General features: G+C 39.3%; 1 protein-coding gene across 1 annotated transcript in view; it reads right to left on the bottom strand.

Annotated features, from left to right (window-relative positions):
* Positions 1–22,542, bottom strand: part of LOC139951513 (uncharacterized) — a 357,017-nt gene that overhangs the window by 104,032 nt on the left and 230,443 nt on the right. Inside the window, exons 125-143 of the mRNA XM_071950443.1 lie at positions 21,123–21,278; positions 20,060–20,191; positions 19,398–19,556; positions 18,312–18,452; positions 17,442–17,540; positions 16,335–16,433; positions 15,535–15,693; positions 14,175–14,312; positions 13,131–13,283; positions 12,128–12,271; positions 11,671–11,769; positions 10,083–10,241; positions 9,109–9,249; positions 7,232–7,330; positions 6,171–6,320; positions 3,700–3,840; positions 2,929–3,027; positions 1,839–1,982; positions 380–529 (exon numbers count right to left, since the gene is read on the bottom strand). Of these exons, the coding sequence (XP_071806544.1) occupies positions 380–529; positions 1,839–1,982; positions 2,929–3,027; positions 3,700–3,840; positions 6,171–6,320; positions 7,232–7,330; positions 9,109–9,249; positions 10,083–10,241; positions 11,671–11,769; positions 12,128–12,271; positions 13,131–13,283; positions 14,175–14,312; positions 15,535–15,693; positions 16,335–16,433; positions 17,442–17,540; positions 18,312–18,452; positions 19,398–19,556; positions 20,060–20,191; positions 21,123–21,278 (2,562 nt within the window). The remainder of the gene's footprint in view (positions 1–379; positions 530–1,838; positions 1,983–2,928; positions 3,028–3,699; positions 3,841–6,170; positions 6,321–7,231; positions 7,331–9,108; positions 9,250–10,082; positions 10,242–11,670; positions 11,770–12,127; positions 12,272–13,130; positions 13,284–14,174; positions 14,313–15,534; positions 15,694–16,334; positions 16,434–17,441; positions 17,541–18,311; positions 18,453–19,397; positions 19,557–20,059; positions 20,192–21,122; positions 21,279–22,542) is intronic.

Below are 22,542 nucleotides of genomic sequence, written 5' to 3'. Positions count from 1 at the left end.
TTTCAACATAACACCCCTTCAGCTATGAAATGGTAAAGCCCTCCGCCGCCCTCAGGTAAACAACTCCTTATAAGGGAAAGCTGTGCGCGTTGCCCGTATCGTGTGATGTGGCACAACTATTTCAACCGTTGCTCTTGACCAATATGAATGAAGAAAGTGCTTATAAGAACAGGTACAAGGTCGCGTGTCATGCCCATGAATTAACACTTTTTTAATACCAGTCATAAACAAAGGTTTATACACACCCACGTGACGCGCTCTCCACCAATAGGAATAGTGAAACTGTCTGAGGTATTTATGAATCATGAATAACACTAAATACATTCAATAGTCAATAAACCTTTCCACTGTAAACCTAGAGGCAATGTGCTTGTCTTACCTTCTCCCTGCACAAACAGTGTAACAGTCTGACGTATCGGACCAACCATACATGTGTAGTCACCGCGGTCATTCAGCTGTATGTTATGGATGATCAACTGGGTGGTAAACTGGTTGACGTTGCGGGTACCAATTACTTCGTTCAAGACTCCTAATCAAACAAATCACAAAGAATTAATGTTTAATCGGAATCTAGCTCGTCATATTAATGAGTTGAATGGATAACCATGAATGAGGTTCATCAAAATTTTAACAGAATGAAGTTTATCAAAATTTTAAATGATTTCAACATATACAACATGTCGTGTCAAAACTCAAGCTTTTGTGTTTCTGATCAGCAGGGCCACATTTTGTCGACCTGCTCAAGCAGAAAAAGTAGCTAACCAAAACAAAAGAATGCTTCCCAGGTCAAAATTCCAGTTGAACCTAGTTAACTGGGGTCAACTGGTTCAACTGGATAGTGACCAAACTCGTCCATTTTCCATATTAACCAACTGGTTTGGACTAGGTTTAACTGTGTTCAACTAGGTTAAAATTATAAACCAGTTGGTCTCTGTCCATTTTCCATATTAAACCAACTGGTTTTAACTGTGTTTAACTAGTTTATCAACTGGTTTCAACTAGTTCCAGTTAAACCCAGTTTAACTAGGTTCAACTGGAATTTAGACCTGGGTTACTGGAACAAATTTACAACCCAAAGTACCATGTGACATGCACCAATTCTGATTGTTATAAATCGGTAACAAATTGTAAAGTTTGATTGGTCGAGAACCAATCACTTGATGTGATACAAAAACACATGTACCATTGGCAAGGATAAGTGCTACACGTTATACCAAGCGCACATTCTTAGCCATGCGTATTTGTTCACTGGTGTACATCACCTTGATCGTTCCCACTGTTGCCTTTTTTTTAAAAAGCCTTTTTAAAAAGCCCTATACACTTACGGTACATAAAAAAAAAAGGTTCACAGATTTACAAATAATTTACAGGGTTTACAGAAGATAATGGTGAAAGACTTCTTTTGAAATATTATTTAATAAAATGCTTTACTTTTTGAGAAAAAACACTAAAACAATATAAATTCTCGATAGCGAGAATTACGGACTTATTTTACACACATGTCATGACACGGCGAAACATGCGAAAACAAGGCAGGGTTTTCTCGTTATTTTCTCCCGACTCTGATGACCGATTGAGCCTAAATTTTCACAGGTTTGTTAATTCTTTATAAAGTGTGATACACGAAGTGTGGGCCTTGGACAATACTGTTTACCGAAAGTGTCCAATGGGTCTAAAGTGCATTTTGTTATCACTTTTATAAAATGTACATTGTACTATAATTCTGAAGATATTGTAGCATTTTGTATTATTAATTTTGAATTGCTGTGATTTTTGCAACATTAAAAAAATGTACTATGATCGATTGAGTAGTAAATAATTTGAATATGTAAATGTACCTTCTTCGATCTTGGCATCAAACTGATCCAACCATTCTGGATTTTCAAACGGACTATTATCAGAAACATTACACGTCAACTCTACATCATCCCCAACATCAAAGATCTGCTTCGGTGGTCGACGGATCGTTAAATATACACCAACTAACAAAAGGAAAAATAGAAACGAATGAAAGATTAGGTAAAGCACAGAGAAAAACGTTTCATTGTCTGAAATAACAAAACTTTGCCATATTAGATGAGAGAGTGCTTTTATGAACACAATTCCAAGCAACTGGTCAATAGGAACAATTAATGAATTTGGTTTTGAAAAAATCTTTTCGGGGAAGCACTTAAAAATATCTTTTCCCACAGTTGATTGGTCAAAGTTGTCATTCCTTTATTTGTTGTATTACTTGCATTGTTATTGTCTGTTTCCTAATGTGCAATGGTCTCAATGAAATGGCGCTACGTAACAGCCATATGTTAGTATTGTAATGGCGAAGCCCATTCCCGTAGCCAGGGATGCATCTCCTCAAACGCTTGATGATTGTAACGTCAGGAGTTGCATAGTGTCAATAAAAGCCCTCGTCAGACGCTCAGAAACCACAAGAAAGAATATCCTTGTCTTCTTGTCAACTGTACATGTATGAACCTGAAAAGCTAAGTCTACGCTACTGTATAGAACTCAAACTGTACACTAAATGTATGTGCATTGGAAGAAAGCCCTGCTGGTACGTTGGAGTGGCCCGGACGGTTCATGGAAGGACAAAGCTCCCAAGGCAGCTGGCCTGAACTTTGTGTGAACTGTCCAGTAGCATTTGCTGATGTATAACATTGTAAAACATAGTGTATAATGATAAGAGTTTACCCAGGTGCACTGACTGGATGCGCTGTTTTGGCGCCCTTTCTAGCAATGTATTGAGTTGTGTTAGACAGACCCAAATGCTGAGTTCAGTGAGTGAGCATTGAACAAGTTTTGTTCTCGAGAAATATATAAATCAGTGTGTTTCATATTGAACGGAGCTTGAGCTTGTTTGTTTTCTGTCTGCGCTTGGCTACATGGCGAACAAGGACCCCTTGGTACTACATTACTCTAGTGCTAACTTACCTGGTATATTGCATCTCGGTCCAGTGTAAGTATCTGCACATTGGCACAGTCCGCTGATACATGTACCTCCATTCTGACATGGCGGCTCACATGGAATATCTACAAAATAAATCAAATTAAATGTCTGAAGTAACTTGTTCTATTTGAGTATACATGTACACCAAACATCTTCGAAGCATGAAAACAATAAGATAACTTTTCTGACATTTCAAACACTTACAGTCACAGCTTTAAAAACAGAAGTTCGACAACTGGGCCCAATTTCATGGATACCGTAAGCAAAGAATCGGCGTTTGCGGAAGCAGGGAATTATGTGCTAAGGTCAACAAGGAAAAAATTACCATTGAAAATTTGAATGGGATTCAATGGTATTGGTGTGAATTTATCAAAGTATCAATGGGACTCAATGGTAATTTTTTCCCTAATTTCCGTTTTCCGTATTTCATGGGTTAGCAGGGTATTTTGGCTTTTGTGCGTGCGTACTCGATGTTACTAGGCATTCTGCATCCTGCAAAGCTAGCGCAGAAATTTGGCGCTTGCCCGTAAGCGGAGAAAGGTGATCGTAAGGGCAGAATTTGTCGGTAAGCAGAGCCATAAAAATGGGTCATGATCTCCCTGAACCGAGGGTATATAGAAGAGTTTGGGGTGGTTCTGAAAAGAACCGTTGAATTAACTCGACGTTTCGATCAGTATGCTCTGATCGTCTTCTGGAGAACCGAGGGTGTTTAACTTTTGTTTCCGTTGTGAATAATGATCGAAGACATCCCATACCTTGTACAGTCACATTGAAGTCTTGTCTGACTGGTCCAACTTTACAGACGTAAGTTCCTGCATCTTCAAGTCGAACGTCTCTAAACATAAGACCAGTTGCGAACGGAGATACAATCTCTGTACCCATGTTGTCTCTTTCACCTAAACGAAAAAAAAAACCACAATATTATCAAGCATCAAACAAAAACATAGATAATGTGTACCACAATGTTCACTCTATTAGCTTAGTTTAAAGGCAGTGGACACTATTGGTAACCACTCTAAATAATTATTAGCATAAAACCTTACTTGGTAACGAGTAATGGGGAGAGGTTGATGGTATAAAACATTGTGAGAAACGGCTCTCTCTGAAGTGACGTAGTTTTCAAGAAAGAAGTAATTTTCCATGAATTTGATTTCAAGACCTCAGGTTTAGAACTTGAGGTCTCGAAATCAACCATCTAAACGCACAGAACTTTGTGAGACAAGCAAGTTCGATGACCGTTTGAGCTCAAATTTTAACAGGTTTGTTATTTTATGCATATGTTGAGATACACCAACTGTGAAGGCTAGTCTTTGACAATTACCAATAGTGTCCACTGTCTTTAAGTGGAAGTGTCAAGGCTGTGCGTTTCAGAGCACCGAATTCAAACTCTAATCAGCAGAGTGTTTCTACATAATCAGCAGAGTGAGGGTTCGAATCCCTAGCCGTGACATTTGTATCCTTAAGCAAGGCACATAACTATTGCTTCGTCCTTCGGATGGGACGTAAAGCCGTTAGTCCTGTGTGTTGTGTAACGCATGTAAAAGAACCCAGTGCACTTGTCGAAAAGAAAAAGGGTTCAGCCTGGTGTTCCTGGTTGTGGCTGCTGTATGCGTCATAGCACTTTTGAAGCCCGTATAAGGTGCTACATAATTGGGTCTCAGAATTCATAATTGCAATAACCTATCTTTCTGAAATTTTGTATATACTCAATGCCTTGAGTACATTGTGTGGTAGATACGTGCCCTTTATAAGACTTCGATATTATTATCATTAGTTCTAGTGTGGTCTGGACACTAACAGTAACAAAATGCAGTTATTATATATCATTTTATCTAGTCCCGATGGGCGACTCAAAGCACTCAGTATTTTTCCTGCAAGGTAGGTGGAGCTAGGTGTTGAAGAGTAGACCTATTCCTTTACAGAGCACCATGTAATGGTTTACAAGGTGCTGTCGGGCTCTATGTAGCCAATCAAACCAGAAACACCTGGGGCGAGCCCCTTCTAGTCTTTTTACAATAAGTGCACTAGGTTCTTTCACATGCATTGAATAACACACAAGACCTACGGCTTTATGTCCCATCTGAAGGACAGAGCAATAATGGTTAAAGCCATTGGACCCTTTCGGTAAACAGTATTGTCGTGTATCACAACTTCTATATCAAATAACAAACCTGTGAAAATTTGGGCTTAATCGGTCATCGGAGTCGGGAGATAAAAACGGGAAAACCCACCCTTGTATCCGCGCGTTTCGCCGTGTCATGACATGTGTTTAAAATAAGTTCATAATTCTCGTTAACGAGAATTGATATTGTTTTACTGTTTTCTCAAAAAGTAAAGCATTTCATGGAATCATATTTCAAGAGAAGTATTTCACCACTACCTTCTGTAAACCCTGTAAGTTATTTGTAAATCTGTGAACTTTTTTTTTTCCCTGTACCGAAAGGGTCAAATGGCTTTAGGTGTCTTCCTTATATTGATACAAAGTGTCATGAAATGGGACTTTGAGCCGTTAAGAAACACCAGAGCTTGAATTTAAGAAACGCCAGAGCTTGAATTTGGTGCTGTTATCCACTCGGCCACGACATGCCATTTTGAATCAATCCATTAGCCAGCTGGAACGGATGATTAAGATAAAAGGCACTGGACACATTTGGTAACTGTCAAAGACCAGTCTTCTCACTTGGTGCATCTCAAGATGTGCACAAAATAAAAAACCTGTGAAAATTTGAACTCAATTGGTCTTCGAAGTTGCGAGATAATAATGAAAGAAAAAACACCCTTGTTACACAAAGTTGTGTGCATTCAGATGCTTGATTTTGAGACCTCATGCATGAGGTCTCGAACTCAATTCAAATATTTTAATGAGAAATTACTTCTTTCTCCAAAACTACATTACTCTAGAGGGAGCCGTTTCTCACAATGTTTTTATACTATCAACAGCCTCTCAATAGATCCTTCCCATGAAATATGTAAATTGCACATAGCAAAATGAGGGAACATCGCACTGTTTTGTACACGGCTAATGGGCGCGTACCGCAAACGCAATTGCGCGTCTGCTTAGTGCACAACTCTATGGCATTTGCCAACCAACAGGGTCTGTACGCATGCGTGAAAGTGATTAGCATATTTCATGGGAAGGGTCCCGAGCTCGTTACCGAGTAAGTTTTTATGCTAATTGGAGAAATTACCAATAGTGTCCAGTGCCTTTACACAGACTAGTAGTTACCTTGTATTTGTGTGATCTGTAGTCCTCTAGGGTTAAGCCACATAGGTTGACCGTAGGGACTTGATGCTGGCACTTCACATACAAACTTAATCATATCACCAACAACAGGTGTCGTTGTTACAGGTGTCTGCACTATCACAAAACCATCAACTGCAATCAAATAACAATCACATTAACTAGAATAACAATAAGACAATAGGTGGCGTTGTTACAGGTGTCTGCACTATCACAAAACCATCAACTGCAATCAAATAACAATCACATTAATTAGAATAACAATAAGACAATAGGTGGCGTTGTTACAGGTGTCTGTACTATCACAAAACCATCAACTGCAATCAAATAACAATCACATTAACTAGAATAACAATAAGACAATAGGTGGAGTTGTTACAGGTGTCTGCACTATCACAAAACCATCAACTGCAATCAAATAACAATCACATTAACTAGAATAACAATAAGACAATAGGTGGCGTTGTTACAGGTGTCTGCACTATCACAAAACCATCAACTGCAATCAAATAACAATCACATTAACTAGAATAACAATAAGACAATAGGTGGAGTTGTTACAGGTGTCTGTACTATCACAAAACCATCAACTGAAATCAAATAACAACAAGTAACATAAGAAACATAATAGTAACAGTACAGCATCAGACTAGCCACCAACCATGAAAATTGACCCAATTCACCTGACGTCATCATCAGAATATTCTTGGATGCGCCATTTTGGTGGTCAATGTCACTGTGCGTTATTCAGTGAAGTGTGCATTTAAGGCGACGCATGCGTTTACACGTCGTAAACATATTGACCACCAAAATGGTCAGCAAGGCACCGTCACCGCGTGTGGTGTGCGTGCAAGGGGTCAATACAAGTTCCATTTGTTTCATATCGCTTACTACTGGTGTTCAGCTCTTGTTTGCTTATCTTGAAAATCAAGTGTAAATTTGGTTGGTCCTGTTTTTTTTATCAAGAAGAGAAATTTTTTGTGCTGAGCAGCTCTATGAAATTGGGCCCTGATTAACCACTATGAACAGTCTAAAACCCAACTTACCGACTTCGTCACAGATGTCTCCAGTTAGTCCAATAGGGCAGACACAAATACCATTGAAGCAGGTTCCATCATTCTTACACAGTGGGTAACACGACGGTACTGGGATAAAACAGACATCAAACAAAAGTAATAATAACAATAACTTGGGAGATCATTCATCCATACTCAAAAGGACGCGGCTTCAACATGTTCGTGACGCAGGCATGCAAGGGCGCCTGTGGCAGTCAGCCACATCAACCCAATGACCGTGGAGTAAAGCCAGAGATCGAAAGTGTTTCATTTTTCTCGAGGGAGGAAAACCTGATTTTCTGTGGAAAAATCTTGTGTCGCAACAGAGAACCAACGCACAACTCAACTCATATATAGCCCTAGCCAGGTATCGAACCCGGGTCACCTTGGTGAGAGGCGAGCGCTTTACGCACAAGGCAACCAAACCATTTAAAAGCTTAAATCATTAGCCCACCCCCAATATAATCTTTGTCTTCCAGTTAACAACAAACCTTTATTTTTTGCAACATTTAGCCAAGTTGGCGCAACATAATACACCAACATGGGTAGAATGCTAGTTTGCTACACTTCGGTGACAATGCCGCAGTTGGGCAGGACCACGCGCAGTTGGGCAGGCCCATTTGTAGTTGGGCAGGCACATTTGTAGTTGGGCAGGCCTAACTGCAGTTGGTCAGGGCAATACAATAGTTAGGCCTATTCTATAATTGGGCCACAACATAGGAAAAGAATAAGTTTGAACACACTAGATAAAACTAATACTCAAACATACACCCTGTCAACTATTATGGTATCTTATTTAACACAGTTTTTAAGGACTAGTTTAGAGCAAGTTCGAGTTTGATCACATCACACATATTTAATGCAGTTTCATTGTTGTATTCCACTAAAGGAGAAATCTGCATCATTCTTTTACAGTACTGGACACCTTTGGTAATTGTCAAAGACCAGTGTTCTTACATGGTGTATCTCGACAATATGCATGTAAAATAACAAACCTGGGGAAATTTGGACTCAATCGGTCATCAAAGTTGCATGAGAACAATGAAAGATAAAAACACCCTTATTGCTTTCAGATGCCTAATAAAAGGCTTCAGGCGTGAAGTCTTTTAATAATTTAGTGAGAAATTATTTTTTCTCAAAAACTAAGTTACTTCAGATGGAGCCGTTCCTCACAATGTTTAATACTTTCAACGGCTCTCTATTGCTTGTTACCAAGTAAGTTTTTATCCTAACAATTATTTTGAGCAAATTACCAATAGTGTCCAGTGCCTTTAAAAACACATTTTTAAAAGAATCAGCAAGCTCAAACACTGGAACATTATTTTGCCAGCTGAGGATATTAGCGGTTTGTATAGATCGACACAAAAGGAGACTTTCCAACGATAGGTGGCAGCAGACTTACCGGGTAAGTTTCCATTGTTAACGTAGTTCTGAACATGCGCATAATCTGAGAACAATGGATTCACCCAGTAAGTCTGCTGCCACCTATCATCCCAGAAAGTCTCCCATTGCTTTTGCATATTTTGGAGCTCCTGGTAAGTGGAGTTTATTGATTTCAAGCGTGGTCTCCAAAGTAATTGTTGGCAAAAAGAAACATTCAGTTTCCAAAAAAAAACACCATTTACTTGTAGATGTTAGTTTATTTTTTCAAACTTACACACATTTTTCTCTTTATGACTTTTGATCATTATAACAAAGAAAATGCAATTAACGACCCGGCAACACTGAGCAGTCAATCTCATTCACTAAAGTTCGGCTTCTGAAGATGTTACAATGCAACTTTAATTTGATCGAAGAATGAAGCAAAATAAAAGGAAACACAGTTGTACGTATGTTTGTTTGAATGAGTTGTATTTGGTAAAACTTACACTCAACGACGAGGTCATATCTATATCTGATTGGTCCAACCACACAAGTATAGATCCCAGATGATGACTGCTGGAGACTTCGGAAGACCACTCGGGTGCTTTGTGGTGTTACTTGCTCAGAATGGAAGGCATTGAATCCATCTGTAGACGAGGAAATAATCAAATGTAGTCAAATCTAATCAATAACCAACCAAAAGGTAAACTAATAGATAAAGCATGATTGAACATTCAATTCAACTCAATTCAATGCACATTTATTTTCCATGTCCACAATGACAATTAAGCATACAGTTGAAAACAAATAACAAAATTGCAAGACCACATAGCCCTTTGTTCATCTTCACTTTCATCAGCTACCCGACGCCTTCCCTCTTCTTCAATCGCTCATTTCCAGCTTTCCCCGGGACCCCGCACCTTGACACGCTATGGCCATCGGCCTTTTCATAGTCATAGCTCCAACACTTTGGAACAAGCTACCCACCCACATTCAAGCAGCTCCTTCATTGGACACTTTAAATCTCAACTTAAAACCCATCTGTTTTGTCAATCTTGTTAAAGCGCTAAGAAACATCCGAATTAGCGCGCTATAAATGTTGTCATTATTTTTTATTTAATTATGAAGAGATGAATGCTATATAATTCAACACTAATCAAATGTATAGAAATTTCATAGATGATATTAACATTATCGGGTGTAACAGACCAATCCAGTAGGCCCCGCCCACAACGCACGTGTGAGCAAGAACACGTGGGGCTATCCAATGCCTTTCTGCACAACTCTGCCGCGCGCGCCAAGATACGCGCACGCATGTCGGACCTTATATGTCGGACCTTCGTTGCGTTGTGATTGGTCAATACGCAATAGGGCGGAGCTTAGTGGATCGGTCTATTAACAGACTAGCCAACATGCAGGGAAAAAAAAGTTAGGCGGATACGTTTACATGACAGTGGAATAAAGTTGTACATGTAGTTACCTGTTTGTACACCAGGAGCAATGCGTTGTCCGTGATGATCTAACCAGATTGGTCTTAAACCACTATAAGGACTTCCTTGTGGTACAACACATAGCAATGAAAAGTCATCTCCGTACGTGGGGTTCTCATTCGGTATATCAACCACCAAGTAGTTAGGATCTGGAAAAATCAAACATCAAGGTCAATTTTTATCTATTTATATATATTTCTTTTGATAGATGTTAAATTTGCATGGGGGATAAAGTATATTAATTTTGGTTTTACCCTTACACCGATATGTGCTAGCACTGTATACTCAGTACTCTCCAAAGTCCTGTGAAAAAAAATCACAGGCATGTTACTCGGGTGGGATTCAAACCCATGACCCTTGCAATTCTAGAGCAGTGTCTTACCAACTAGACCATCAAGATTGCCCGTTTAAGAGTTTATAGGAAGAAGAATTTTTAAAATTTGAGAAATAACTCAGGGGAGCTGAAGGTAGGAACTGATGAATCTCTTAACGCCATTATACACTTTCGGAACAGAAGAAAAAATATAAGTTCACAGATTTACAAATAATTTACAGGATTGACACAATGGTGAAAGAATTCTCTTGAAATATTATTCCATGAAATGCTTTACTTTTCGAGAAAACATTAAAACGATTATAAATTCTCGTTGTCGAGAACTACGGATTTATTTTAAACACATGTCATGACACGGCGAGTCGTGCGGAAACAAGGGTGGGTTTTCCCCGTTATTTTCTCCCAACTCCGATGACCAATTGAGCCTAAATTTTCACAGGTTTGTTATTTGTTATATCAGTTGTGATACACGAAGTGTGGGCCTTTGGACAATACTGTTTATCGAAAGTGTCCAATGGCTTTAAACCAGTCTAGATTGTAGGATGTAGGGAAACATGCACCAGGAAATGGATTCCAAAGAGGTGTAATCCGTGGGTTAAAAAAAAGCTTTTGGAATGGCTCTTTGTTCTACATCTCAGCAAAATAATAACAACAAATTCTTATATAGCACATTTCACAATAAACCGTTTCAATGCGCTTTACATAAGTCCCTTGGTCATTGGGCCAATAACATCCTTTTAATCTTTATCAGCTCCCAATAGAGAGTATAATACAGCCCCGAGCTGCCGTGGCACTCCAAAGGCTTTTATCATTCACAATATCAACCTCTACCCTGGCAGGTACCCATTTATACCCCTGGGTGAAGAGAAGCAATTATAGTAAAGTATCTTGCTCAAGGACACAAGTGTCACAACCGGGATTCGAACCAACACTCCGGTGACTTAGCATCAGAAATTGAATCAAGAGTTCTAAAAAATCAAGAGAAAAAGCAGGAAGGGAGCATTTCATTTTTGGTTTTTAAAATGACTGGTTTTTCAAATGACTGGATAATTTTTAAATTTCTGACAACCAAAAGTAAAGGCATTAGAAAACGAGATCAAAGGTCACCATATGAATGCAAGATGAGGTCACAGTTACTGACCAGTAATTTTAAGAAACATATTAAACTAACTCTACAGAAGTGTGAGTTTGATTCTACATTTTCTAGCTAAACATGTTGGGTTGTTTATCTTTGCCTAACTCACCTATTCTGTCACACGTTTGTCCGATATATCCTTCAAGACAGAGACATCCACTGAATGTACAGGTTCCTCCATTAACACAGGCTGGATTACACTCAATATCTACAAGAAAGGGCAACCAATTATTAATAGCGATACATCATTTTCTTGTTTTTTTATAAATAGATGTGCCCCGTAAAAGGAATCATGACTGGGTATTATAGTAATTTGGGGGTCTGATTGGCAAAATGGTATCTTTCCTGGCCTTCCTTGCACCTCTAGGACCCTGGTTTGAACCCTGCTAGGGCACTATATGGATTAGGGTTTATGGAATAATTCTTTGGTGTTTTCCCACATCTAAAACTGAAACTGTCTCCATTTGGTTCTTGGCTTGTACAGTGATTAAGTTTTGTGCTTTTCAAGAGAGTTCTTGGCTTCACAACCAGAATTAATAAATGAAATACATCCAAAGTGAACTGACCTTTGACCGTGATAGAAACCTCTGCTTCAAATGAACCAACTCTGCAGGTATAGCTCCCAGCATCCTCTATATTGATTTTACTGATGTGCAGCTGAGTTGACAACTCGGACACAGACTCAATATACAACCGCTCAGGTCCAAGTCCTATGAAACAGAGAAAATAATTAAATTTCTCTTTTGGAAAAGCTTATTTGGAAAACATTTCTCATCTATTTGGTCCAATTCATTAAGGGTTCCGGTGACCAAGACCAGGGTCAATGGGAGACTTTGGAACGCTAGGTGGCAGCAGACTTACCAGGTGAAATGCCATTGTATATGTAGTTCTAAGCATGCGCACTTTACCGAGAACAATGGATTTTACCTGGTAAGTCTGCTGACGCCAAGCGTCCCGAAAGTCCCCCATTGAGGCCATGGTCTCTGTTGCCTGCGTGTAATTCCGGGCCTGCTTTCCTAGCACTGACTTCCTGAAAACTCACCATGTCTAGCTAGATGTGTGTCTACTCCATCTGGTCCAATTCCCTTGAAGATTCCGATTCCTGGTTATTTTTTATACATGGCTTGTTTGGCAATAATTTGTTTCTTGAAACTGAAAACTCACCATGTCTAGTTAATGATATTTCTACTCCATCGGGTCCAATTCCCCTGAGGATTCCGATTCCTGGTTATTTTTATACCTGGCGTGTTTGGCAATAACTTGTTTCTTGAAACTAATAACTCACCTTCTCTAGCTAATGGTATTTCGACTATCTGGTCCGATCCTTTGTGGATTCCGACCCCTGGTTTTTTTTCTAACCTGGCTCGTTTGGCAATAACTTGGGCCTTTCTCAAAACTCGGCTTAGACTCCACCTCAGGCTCCATGTGCTGATGTTCGTGCAATGCACACAGCTCCAAAATGCAGGTTAAAAGCCAAGCTGCGTATGCAGCATGCGGAGCCTAAGCCTGAGTCAGCACCCAAGCCGAGGTTTAAGAAAGGTCCCTTGTTTCTTGAAACTGATAACTCACCTTCTCTAGCTAATGGTATTTCTACTCCATCTGGTCCAATCCATTGCGGATTCCGGTACCTACTACTGGCGTCAACCTGACACATGAGCTGTAGATCATCTCCAACATTTAGGATGTGGTTGTCCATATTGGGAACACGGATCATGTGTGAACCTGCATCAACACATCAAGCAGAGAAACTTACAGACAGGGTATACTTTTGGTAATAGACCTATATCACGCTGCCACCATCTTGGTCATGTTCCCTGTATCCAGCAGAAGTAACATATGCTAATATTCATAGCTTGGTTACATTGATTTGAATGGGAGAAAATCAAGGTGGCTGCATAAAATAACTAATCTGCAGCAGTTGGGCTCAATTGGTCATCGAAGTTGTAACAAAACAATGAAAGAAAGTTGCACAAATTTGTGTGCTCTTAGATGCCTGAGATAAACTTCATGCTTGAAGTCTTTCTCAGATTCAAATACTTTAGTTAGAAATTATCTCTTTCTAAAAAACTACGTACATCATGTACATGTACCTTAAGAGGGACTCGTTTCACGCAATGTTTTATACTTTCAACAGCTCTCCATTGCTTGAACTTTGTATGCTAATATATATTTTAAGTAATCACCAAACGTGTCCAGGGGTGGATTTAACAAAGAAATAAGAGTAAGACTAGTCTTATCTCAAGTTAGGACGAGTTACTCGTCCTAATGTAACTTAGGAAGAGCCATATGTTTTTTATATCTCCTAAGACTAGTCCTCTAGTCCTAAGTTAGGACTAGTCCTTACTCTTAAAGATAAAAAGTTAAAGTGTTCTTGAATGAAATCCTTTCATGGTAAACAAAAAGTAAACTATTGACCCAATTCACCTGACATCATCATCAGAATAATCCTGAATGTGCCATTTTGGTGGTCAATGTTAACGTGCATTATTCAGTTAAATGCGCATGTAAGGCGACGCGGCGTTTACACGTGAACCTATTGACCACCAAAATGGTGAGCGTGGCACGGTCGCCGCATGTGTGCATGCGTTCACCAGTGAAACTGACTTATCTTACCATGTACAATGACATTGTATGTGTATTTCAACGGCCCAGCAGCACATGTGTAGGTTCCTGCATCTTGTATTGAAAGTCCAGATATAAAGAGATGACTTGACTTCAGTGTTGGTGATGTGGCGTACACTCTACTGGTACCTATATATGGATGGAGTCAAACAATCAAATTACACAAGCATTTACTAAATAAACATAAATATAAATACTACTAATTAAAACTACTGGAACCAATCTAGACTCAATACATTGTGGCGTGCACTCTACTGGTACCTATATATGGATGGAGTCAAACAATCAATATATTGACCCATTTCACCTGACGTCATCAGCAGAAAAATCTTGAATGCGCCATACTGGTGGGCAATTTCACTGTGCGTTTTTATATATAACTCTATGCTGCACGTTTATGCAGTAAAGTGTACATTTTAGGCGACGCAGCGTTAATACACGTAAACCTAACTGCCCACCAACATGGTGAGCGTGCCATTGGTCGCCGCGTGTGATACGCTTGCAAGGGGTCAATACAAGCATTTACGTGGGAGGGTGACCCTTTTGGAACATTTGAAATATCGATGTACAAGGTAGATTCACTGTACAAATAAACCTATGTGAATTTCCAATGTCCAATATCAAACTAACTATATTGTCATATCAGTAAATAAAATAAGTAATATAGGATTTGATGCCTTGCATGGTGAGGTATCAATATATATTTGGTTTGCGGTAACACCATGTGTGTATCTACATGTACTTGCAAGAGAGAACTGTCTTGCTTAATTCTACTACCGCAGAGTAGATTGTTCGGGTGTTCGGGAGACTTCTCAGTTCTAAAAAGAACTGTCCTGCTTCTTAACTTTTACCTGGGGGATGGTATAGAAATAGGCTGGGACTACTACTTTAGCTTATAGGATCATAATTAACTGTACTACCGCGGAGTCAGTTCTTGAATTGGTCTCAACGTTTCGACTAGCTTGCTCTAGTCATCGTCAGGAGACTGAAGAGTTAAGAGAGAAGTGGGCTTATTTATAGGGGTTCAGAGGATCTAGTGGTTGGCAGGCTCAGGGCTATTGTTAGTAAAATAAGTAATGTTACATGAGGAACCGGAAAGTAGAAACAATAAAAAGCCTCTTTCACTTTCAAACATTATGGCCCTTTTAGAATCCACGGTTTAGGCTAAAGGCTAGCTTGGCCCCGCGCTTGTTGTGACGATTGCGTGTGCTTTGCGTACGCGCTGAGGGCTTCAGAAGAGCGGACGGAGCCTGAATCTGAATCAAAAGCTAAAGCTGTGGATTCGTAAAAGGGTCTATGTCATCCAAACTGCTGAATTTGACCTTTGACTTTGAATTGTCCTTTGACCTACCATCACTGCGCGGACCAATTGGTCTACCCTCTGGATCATTCCATACAGGTCTTTGGAAGGGACTGTTGGGTCCGACCTCACACTTCAAGATGAGAGTACTACCAACGATTGGAATATCTGGAGTAGTCTGACCAACTCGGATGATGAAGGCGCTCGGATCTAACAAGATAAAGAAATAAATGTACACACCATTAAGGATGTACATGTACATAAATGAACTGTTAACAAATGTACCTACTGTACATGCGCCCTCACTGGGGTTCAAGGAAGCAAACCATTGGACGATAGCTGCTCTTTATACGTAGAAACCTGGCGCTACTTCAGCGTTCATGTAGCGTTTCACATTATGCAAGGTCTAATAACCTAAATGATTAAAGTATTTAAAGGCACCGGACACTATTGGTAATTACTCAAAATAATTGTAAACATAAAAACTCACATGGTAACGAGCAAACGAGAGTTGTTGATGGTATAAGACTGTGTGAGAAACGGCTCCCTCTTAAGTAATGTAGTTTTCGAGAAAGAAGTTTTTTCAACTAAAATGTTTGAACTTGATTTCGATACCTCAGAATTAGATTTTGAGGTCTCAAAATCAATCATCTGAAAACGCACAACTTTGTGTGGCAAGGGTGTTTTTTCTTCCATTATTATCTCTCAACTTTGACGACCAATTGAGTTCAAATTTTGACAGGTTTGTTATTTTATGCATATATTGAGATGCACCAAGTGAGAAGACTGGTCTTTGACAATTACTTAAGGTGTCCAGTGCCTTTAAGAGTAGACTGAATCTGGGTGCCTACCTGGTGTTTGGCAGTAGGTTCCCATGAAGCCATTAGCACAGAGACAGATACCTCCCATACAACTACCACCATTCAAACAAGGCTGCACGCACTCCAACACTGGTTAGACATCGAAGCACAACAAGAACATTAAGTATTTATGATTTGAAGCATTGCATGGTGAGGTATCAATATATAATTTTTGGTTTGCGGTAGCACCATGTGTGTATCTACTTGCCAAGTAGAGTTTGATCTTAGAGAACTGTCTTTCTTAATTCTACTACCACAGAGTAGATTTATCGGATGTTCGGGAGACTTTTCAGTTCTTGCTTTTTAACTACATGTGTACTACCCGGGCGGAAGGTATAGAAAACTGGCTGGGACTACTACTTTAGCTTATAGGATCGTAATTAACTGCACTACCGCGGAGTCAGTTCCTGGATTGGTCTCAACGTTTCAACTAGCTTGCTCTAGTCATCATCAAGAATATCAAGTGTATCAATCAAGTATTTAGTTTCAGGTTTGACCCAATGACCTCTGGTTTAATGTACCAGTGCTCAACCACCTGAGATACAATCCCGGCCATATCTCATTGGGCCCCCCTACCCCCTTTTAATGTTTGCACGGTCTTTTGCGTTCCAGTCAACATTGAGCGGGGGGACGGGGGACCGGGTAGAGAACGTTTATTGTCAGGGGGAAGTGGACATGGAATGGTCATTGTAACGTTAGGTATGGGTGGCTCAAGCAAATTGGCGGAGATTGTAGCTAGGCCTATGTTGGTGGTCTCCCTATTTTTAGTCCATATCTTAGTTTGAGGTGCCAATCAGAAACAATATTGACGGTATGCCTTGAGCTTAATAATAATAATAATAATAATAATAATGATATCATTTATATAGCGCCTTTTCCTAAAATTACAAAGCACTCAGAGAATGACAGGAAAATACAACAAGGGAATTCAAAGCTTGTGGTTTCTTACTGAACAATCAAGTATTTATAAAGCACTTTTACCAGCGAGAGCAAAGCAATGAACAAGAAGAGAAAAGACAGTTCTTGAAAATAGTGATGGGCAACATAAATGTAATTAAGCTGATCCATAATTAACAAAATTGATTGAGAGTGACTTACCCAATGATTCACACAGGAATCCAGTGAAGCCAAACTGACAGACACATTTACCATCAATACACGTAGCGTCATTCAAACATGGACTTGTTCGGCAATCCACTGAAACAAAACACACAAAGTTTACTTTCATCAATACACGTTGAATCATTCAAACATGGACTGGTTCGGCAACCCACTGAAACAAAACACACAAAGTTTACTTTCATCAATACACGTTGAATCATTCAAATATGGACTGGTTCGGCAATCCACTGAAACAAAACACGTAAGGTTTACTTTCATTTGATTTGAAATTGTTCCTTAAAAAAGCCACAGGCATTCGCTTAAAATTTTTTAAACAAAATTCTTTGGAAAACTGATAAGGCCAAGTATCAGGGCCCATTTCATAAAACTGTTAAACAAAAAATTATACTTAGTAAATTTATTGGTTAAGCAAAAATTGATCAGGTACCAGTCGAAGCAATGGTAGCGGTATGGTATTCTGGTTGGTAACCATAGGTATCCATATTTTGCTAAGCAAAAGTGTTGTGCTCTTAGTTAGTATTTGTGCTTACAGGCTTTATGAAACTGGGCACAAGAAAGGACTTTTTTCTCAATGTAGTCTTGAATCATTGCTAATGTTCTGAATTCTTTTAGTACATTTCTTGGCTAAGCAAGAATTGCTCAGGTACCAGTGGAAGCAATGGTAACTGTATGGTATTCTGGTTGGTAACCATATTTTTGGTAAGCAAATGTTTTTTGTGCTTACCAAGTTTGTGTGCTATATTGCTTTATGAAATTGGGCTTGGGAAAGGACTGTTTCTCAATTTGGTCTTGAATGATTTATATTAAACTGAATTCCTTACTAAAGTAAAATCTCTGGTTACTTACACTGTGGTTCCACTCTGTAGACATAGCGCAGGGGACCAGTTACACACACATAAGTTCCAGCATCTGATGCTTGTAAACCATTGATACTTAAAGTGGTGGATGTAGGTGTAATGTCACGCACCCCAATACGACCAACGCCAACTACATGGACAAAGTATACATCTTGATCAACAACGCCAACTACACGAACAAATCATATATCTTGATCAAATACGTCTATATTTTGAGCTTCCAGCAATAAACCATTTGTAATTGAGATTAATTGGCAATTTTAGAATGATATCATCTTCTCAAGGGGCAGTTCAATTCCATCTATTTATGTTACAGTAATAGGACACTTGGACCTACATACCAAGAACTGAGATATTGTTACTAGCGTGGTAATTTAAAAAAAAATTGTTCATGAGAAAGTACCTAACATCACAAGGCCAAGGATGGCCACTTTCAAGGTGAGGGCCGCACTTAACTGCTTTGGGCTGTTGACCCAAATCAGCTGTCACCAGTGGCACAGTGCCACCTACTCCTCGGGCTAAATCCCGGGATGTAGGCGTGATGGTTATCATTCACTAAGGGCCTGGCTGGTAGAGCAGAATGCACTTCCTTCCCAACTTTTACAAAGCAATTATAGTTAGTGTAAATGCCTTGCTCCATTTGAGATTAACTTACTTGATCCAAGTTGATTTGAGATTCGCTTACTTGATCCAAGTTGATTTGAGATTAACTTACTTGATCCAAGTTGATTTGAGATTAACTTACTTAATCCAAGTTGATTTGAGATTAACTTACTTAATCCAAGTTGATTTGAGATTAACTTACTTAATCCAAGTTGATTTGAGATTAACTTACTTAATCCAAGTTGATTTGAGATTAACTTACTTGATCCAAGTTGATTTGAGATTAACTTGATTGATCCAAGTTAATTTGAGATTAACTTACTTGATCCAAGTTGATTTGAGATTAACTTACTTGATCCAAAATGATTTGAGGTTAATTTACTTGATCCAAGTTGACTCGAGATTAACTTACTTGATCGGAATCCATTTGAGATTAACTTACTTGATCCAAATCCATTCGAGACAAACTTACTTGATCCTAGTGGTTGTACTTCTTCATCGTTTGGTCCCAGCCATTTAGGATTATTGTAGGGACTATCTTCAGCTACTTCACATACAATAAGAACATTATCCCCGATCCTTGGTGTTGTGGGAGCGCCATCTGGAGATACAACTATCCAACGATTTACGCCTGAGAATAACAACAAATATTGTAAGAAATTAGCATTAAAAAATACAACTCAAATAAACTCAATGTATATTTGGTTTACGGTAAAGCCATGTGTACATCTACTTGCTGGGTAGATGCTTTTCTTTTGAGAACTTGTCTTGCTGTACATGTATATTCTACTAACGCGGAGAAGATTTTCTGAAATTCGGGAAACTTCTCTACTACAACTGAACTGAGTCAATTATTTTAATCCAGGAGACTTCTCGGTCCTGAAAGAACACATCATATTCATATATAGGATTTGAGGGATTGCATGATGGTGAGGTATCAATTTATATTTGGTTTGCGGTAACACCATGTGTGTATCTACTTGCCAGGTTGAGTTTGTTCTAAGAGAACTGTCTTGCTTAATTCTACTACCGCGGAGTATTCATTTAAACTTCATCTACTAAAAGCTGAGAGTTACAAACACAAATTAAAGATTGTCCTGACCTTTGACCTTTGAATGTTATTGAAGCACTTACCTGTGACCTGTAGATCCAGTCTGGATGACAGAGTACCAGTTACACACTGGTAACTACCTGAATCTTCAATCAACAAACCATCAATGTGAAGCCTCGTGGCATAATCGTTTTCTGCAACTGCATAGAGGTGACCTAAGCAAAGACAAAGACAGAGTTAAGTGACTAACGTACCTTGAGATCCTTTTGGTACCATCTGACCACTCTTATCTAACCATACTGGCATCTGATTACAAACTAACCCAGTTGGCAGAGTAAAGTGACTAACATACAGTACCTTGAGATCCTTTTGGTACCATCTGACCACTTTTATCTAACCATACTGGCATCTGATTACAAACTAACCCAGTAGACAGAGTAAAGTGTCTTACCGACCTTGAGATCCTTTTGGTACCATCTGACCACTCTTATCTAACCATACTACCATCTGATTACAAACTAACCCAGTAGGCAGAGTGAAGTGACTAACATACCTTGAGATCCTTTTGGTACCATCTGACCACTCTTATCTAACCATACTGGCATCTGATTACAAACTAACCCAGTTGGCAGAGTAAAGTGACTAACATACAGTACCTTGAGATCCTTTTGGTACCATCTGACCACTTTTATCTAACCATACTGGCATCTGATTACAAACTAACCCAGTAGACAGAGTAAAGTGTCTTACCGACCTTGAGATCCTTTTGGTACCATCTGACCACTCTTATCTAACCATACTACCATCTGATTACAAACTAACCCAGTAGGCAGAGTGAAGTGACTAACATACCTTGAGATCCTTTTGGTACCATCTGACCACTTTTATCTAACCATACTGGCACCTGATTACAAACTAACCCAGTAGACAGAGTAAAGTGTCTTACCGACCTTGAGATCCTTTTGGTACCATCTGACCACTTTTATCTAACCATACTACCATCTGATTACGAACTAACCCAGTAGACAGAGTAAAGTGTCTTACCGACCTTGAGATCCTTTTGGTACCATCTGACCACTCTTATCTAACCATACTACCATCTGATTACAAACTAACCCAGTAGACAGAGTAAAGTGACTAACGTACCTTGAGATCCTTTTGGTACCATCTGACCACTCTTATCTAACCATATTGGCATCTGATATTCACTGCTTGGTGGAACTTCACACAGGAAGTCTACATTCTGGCCAACTATTGGATACGGGACGTCTGGGCCAACAATACGGATGTCGAAGTTAGGTACTGGTGAATAAAATACAAGGTTACAATTAATTAATAATTCATTGACACATTCATTGAAACATTATATTTTGTTTAAACTTCAATACTGGCATATTAAAAGCTTCCGGCCCACATATTAACTTAAAAGCGCAAAGAAGGGTGGTACAAACATAGATACAGAATACAGTACATACATAGATCTGCCGCGTGTACTTATGCGCCATAAGCCGTACACAAACATTCCTGGTTCTTCATGGACGCGCTAAAAAGTCACATGCTGCTTTTAACGCGCTGGAAATGAACATGGGAGTTAGGCCTTAAACCACTATGGACGCGCTAAAAGTCACATGCTGCTTTTAACGCGCTGGAAATGAACATGGGAGTTAGGCCTTAAACCACTATGGACGCGCTAAAAGTCACGTGCTGGTTTGCATGAAGGTTGGAGATGGGCTAATGGCTCCCCCAATGCCAGAACCTGCGAATGTGTACGTGCGGTCGATCTAGTTATTTTAATTCTATCTATGGGTACAATGAACAATGTTTAAAGTCAATCAACGAAAGCTTTAAAGTTTGTTGTGTTTTAGTAAGTCTTCAAGTGCAACTACTACAATTCCTTGTTTGACAGTCTTAAGAATAAAACAATTAAATTAATTTGTCCAACAAAAAAGTGGGGATGTTGTCATTTAAATTAGGTGAGGTTTGCTGTAGCACCATGTGTAAATCTCTTATGAGTAGCATTGGTTCCGAAAAGAACAAGTGGTTGGCAACTTATAGAAGAGTTTGCGGTAACACCATGTAATAATCTCTAAATGAGTTGGGGTGGTTCTGAAAAGAACCGTTGGTTTAACTCGACGTTTCGATCAGTATGCTCTGATCATCTTCTGGAGAATGCTGGACTCTGATGCTGAATGCTGCTTAAGTACTGGGCGACGGATTAGCTTGGAGATGCACGAAGGCGGGAAGTTGAAGTTGAAGTTGAAGTTGAAGTTGGCAACTCAACGTTTCGACTCAGGGCCCAATTTCATAGAGCTGCTTAAGCAAAAACTTTTGCTTAGGCAAAAAGTTCCTTGCTTAGTAAAATCAGATTACCGGCCAAGACTCCACTCAATTGTTATGCTAAGTAAACAACAGCTAAATACCAGTCACAAGCAATGTATATGGCATGAAATGTTGGCCAGTAACATAAGTGAGCTGTTATTGTCTTAAGCAAATTTTTTGCATAAGCAGCTCTATGAAATTGGCCTCTGATCCTCTTCAGGAGAATGTTACTTAAAAGAGATTTACA

Source organism: Asterias amurensis, chromosome 19, assembly GCF_032118995.1.
Source record: "Asterias amurensis chromosome 19, ASM3211899v1".
Taxonomy (NCBI): Eukaryota; Metazoa; Echinodermata; class Asteroidea; order Forcipulatida; family Asteriidae; genus Asterias; species Asterias amurensis.
This window is presented reverse-complemented; position numbering and strand designations above follow the sequence as displayed.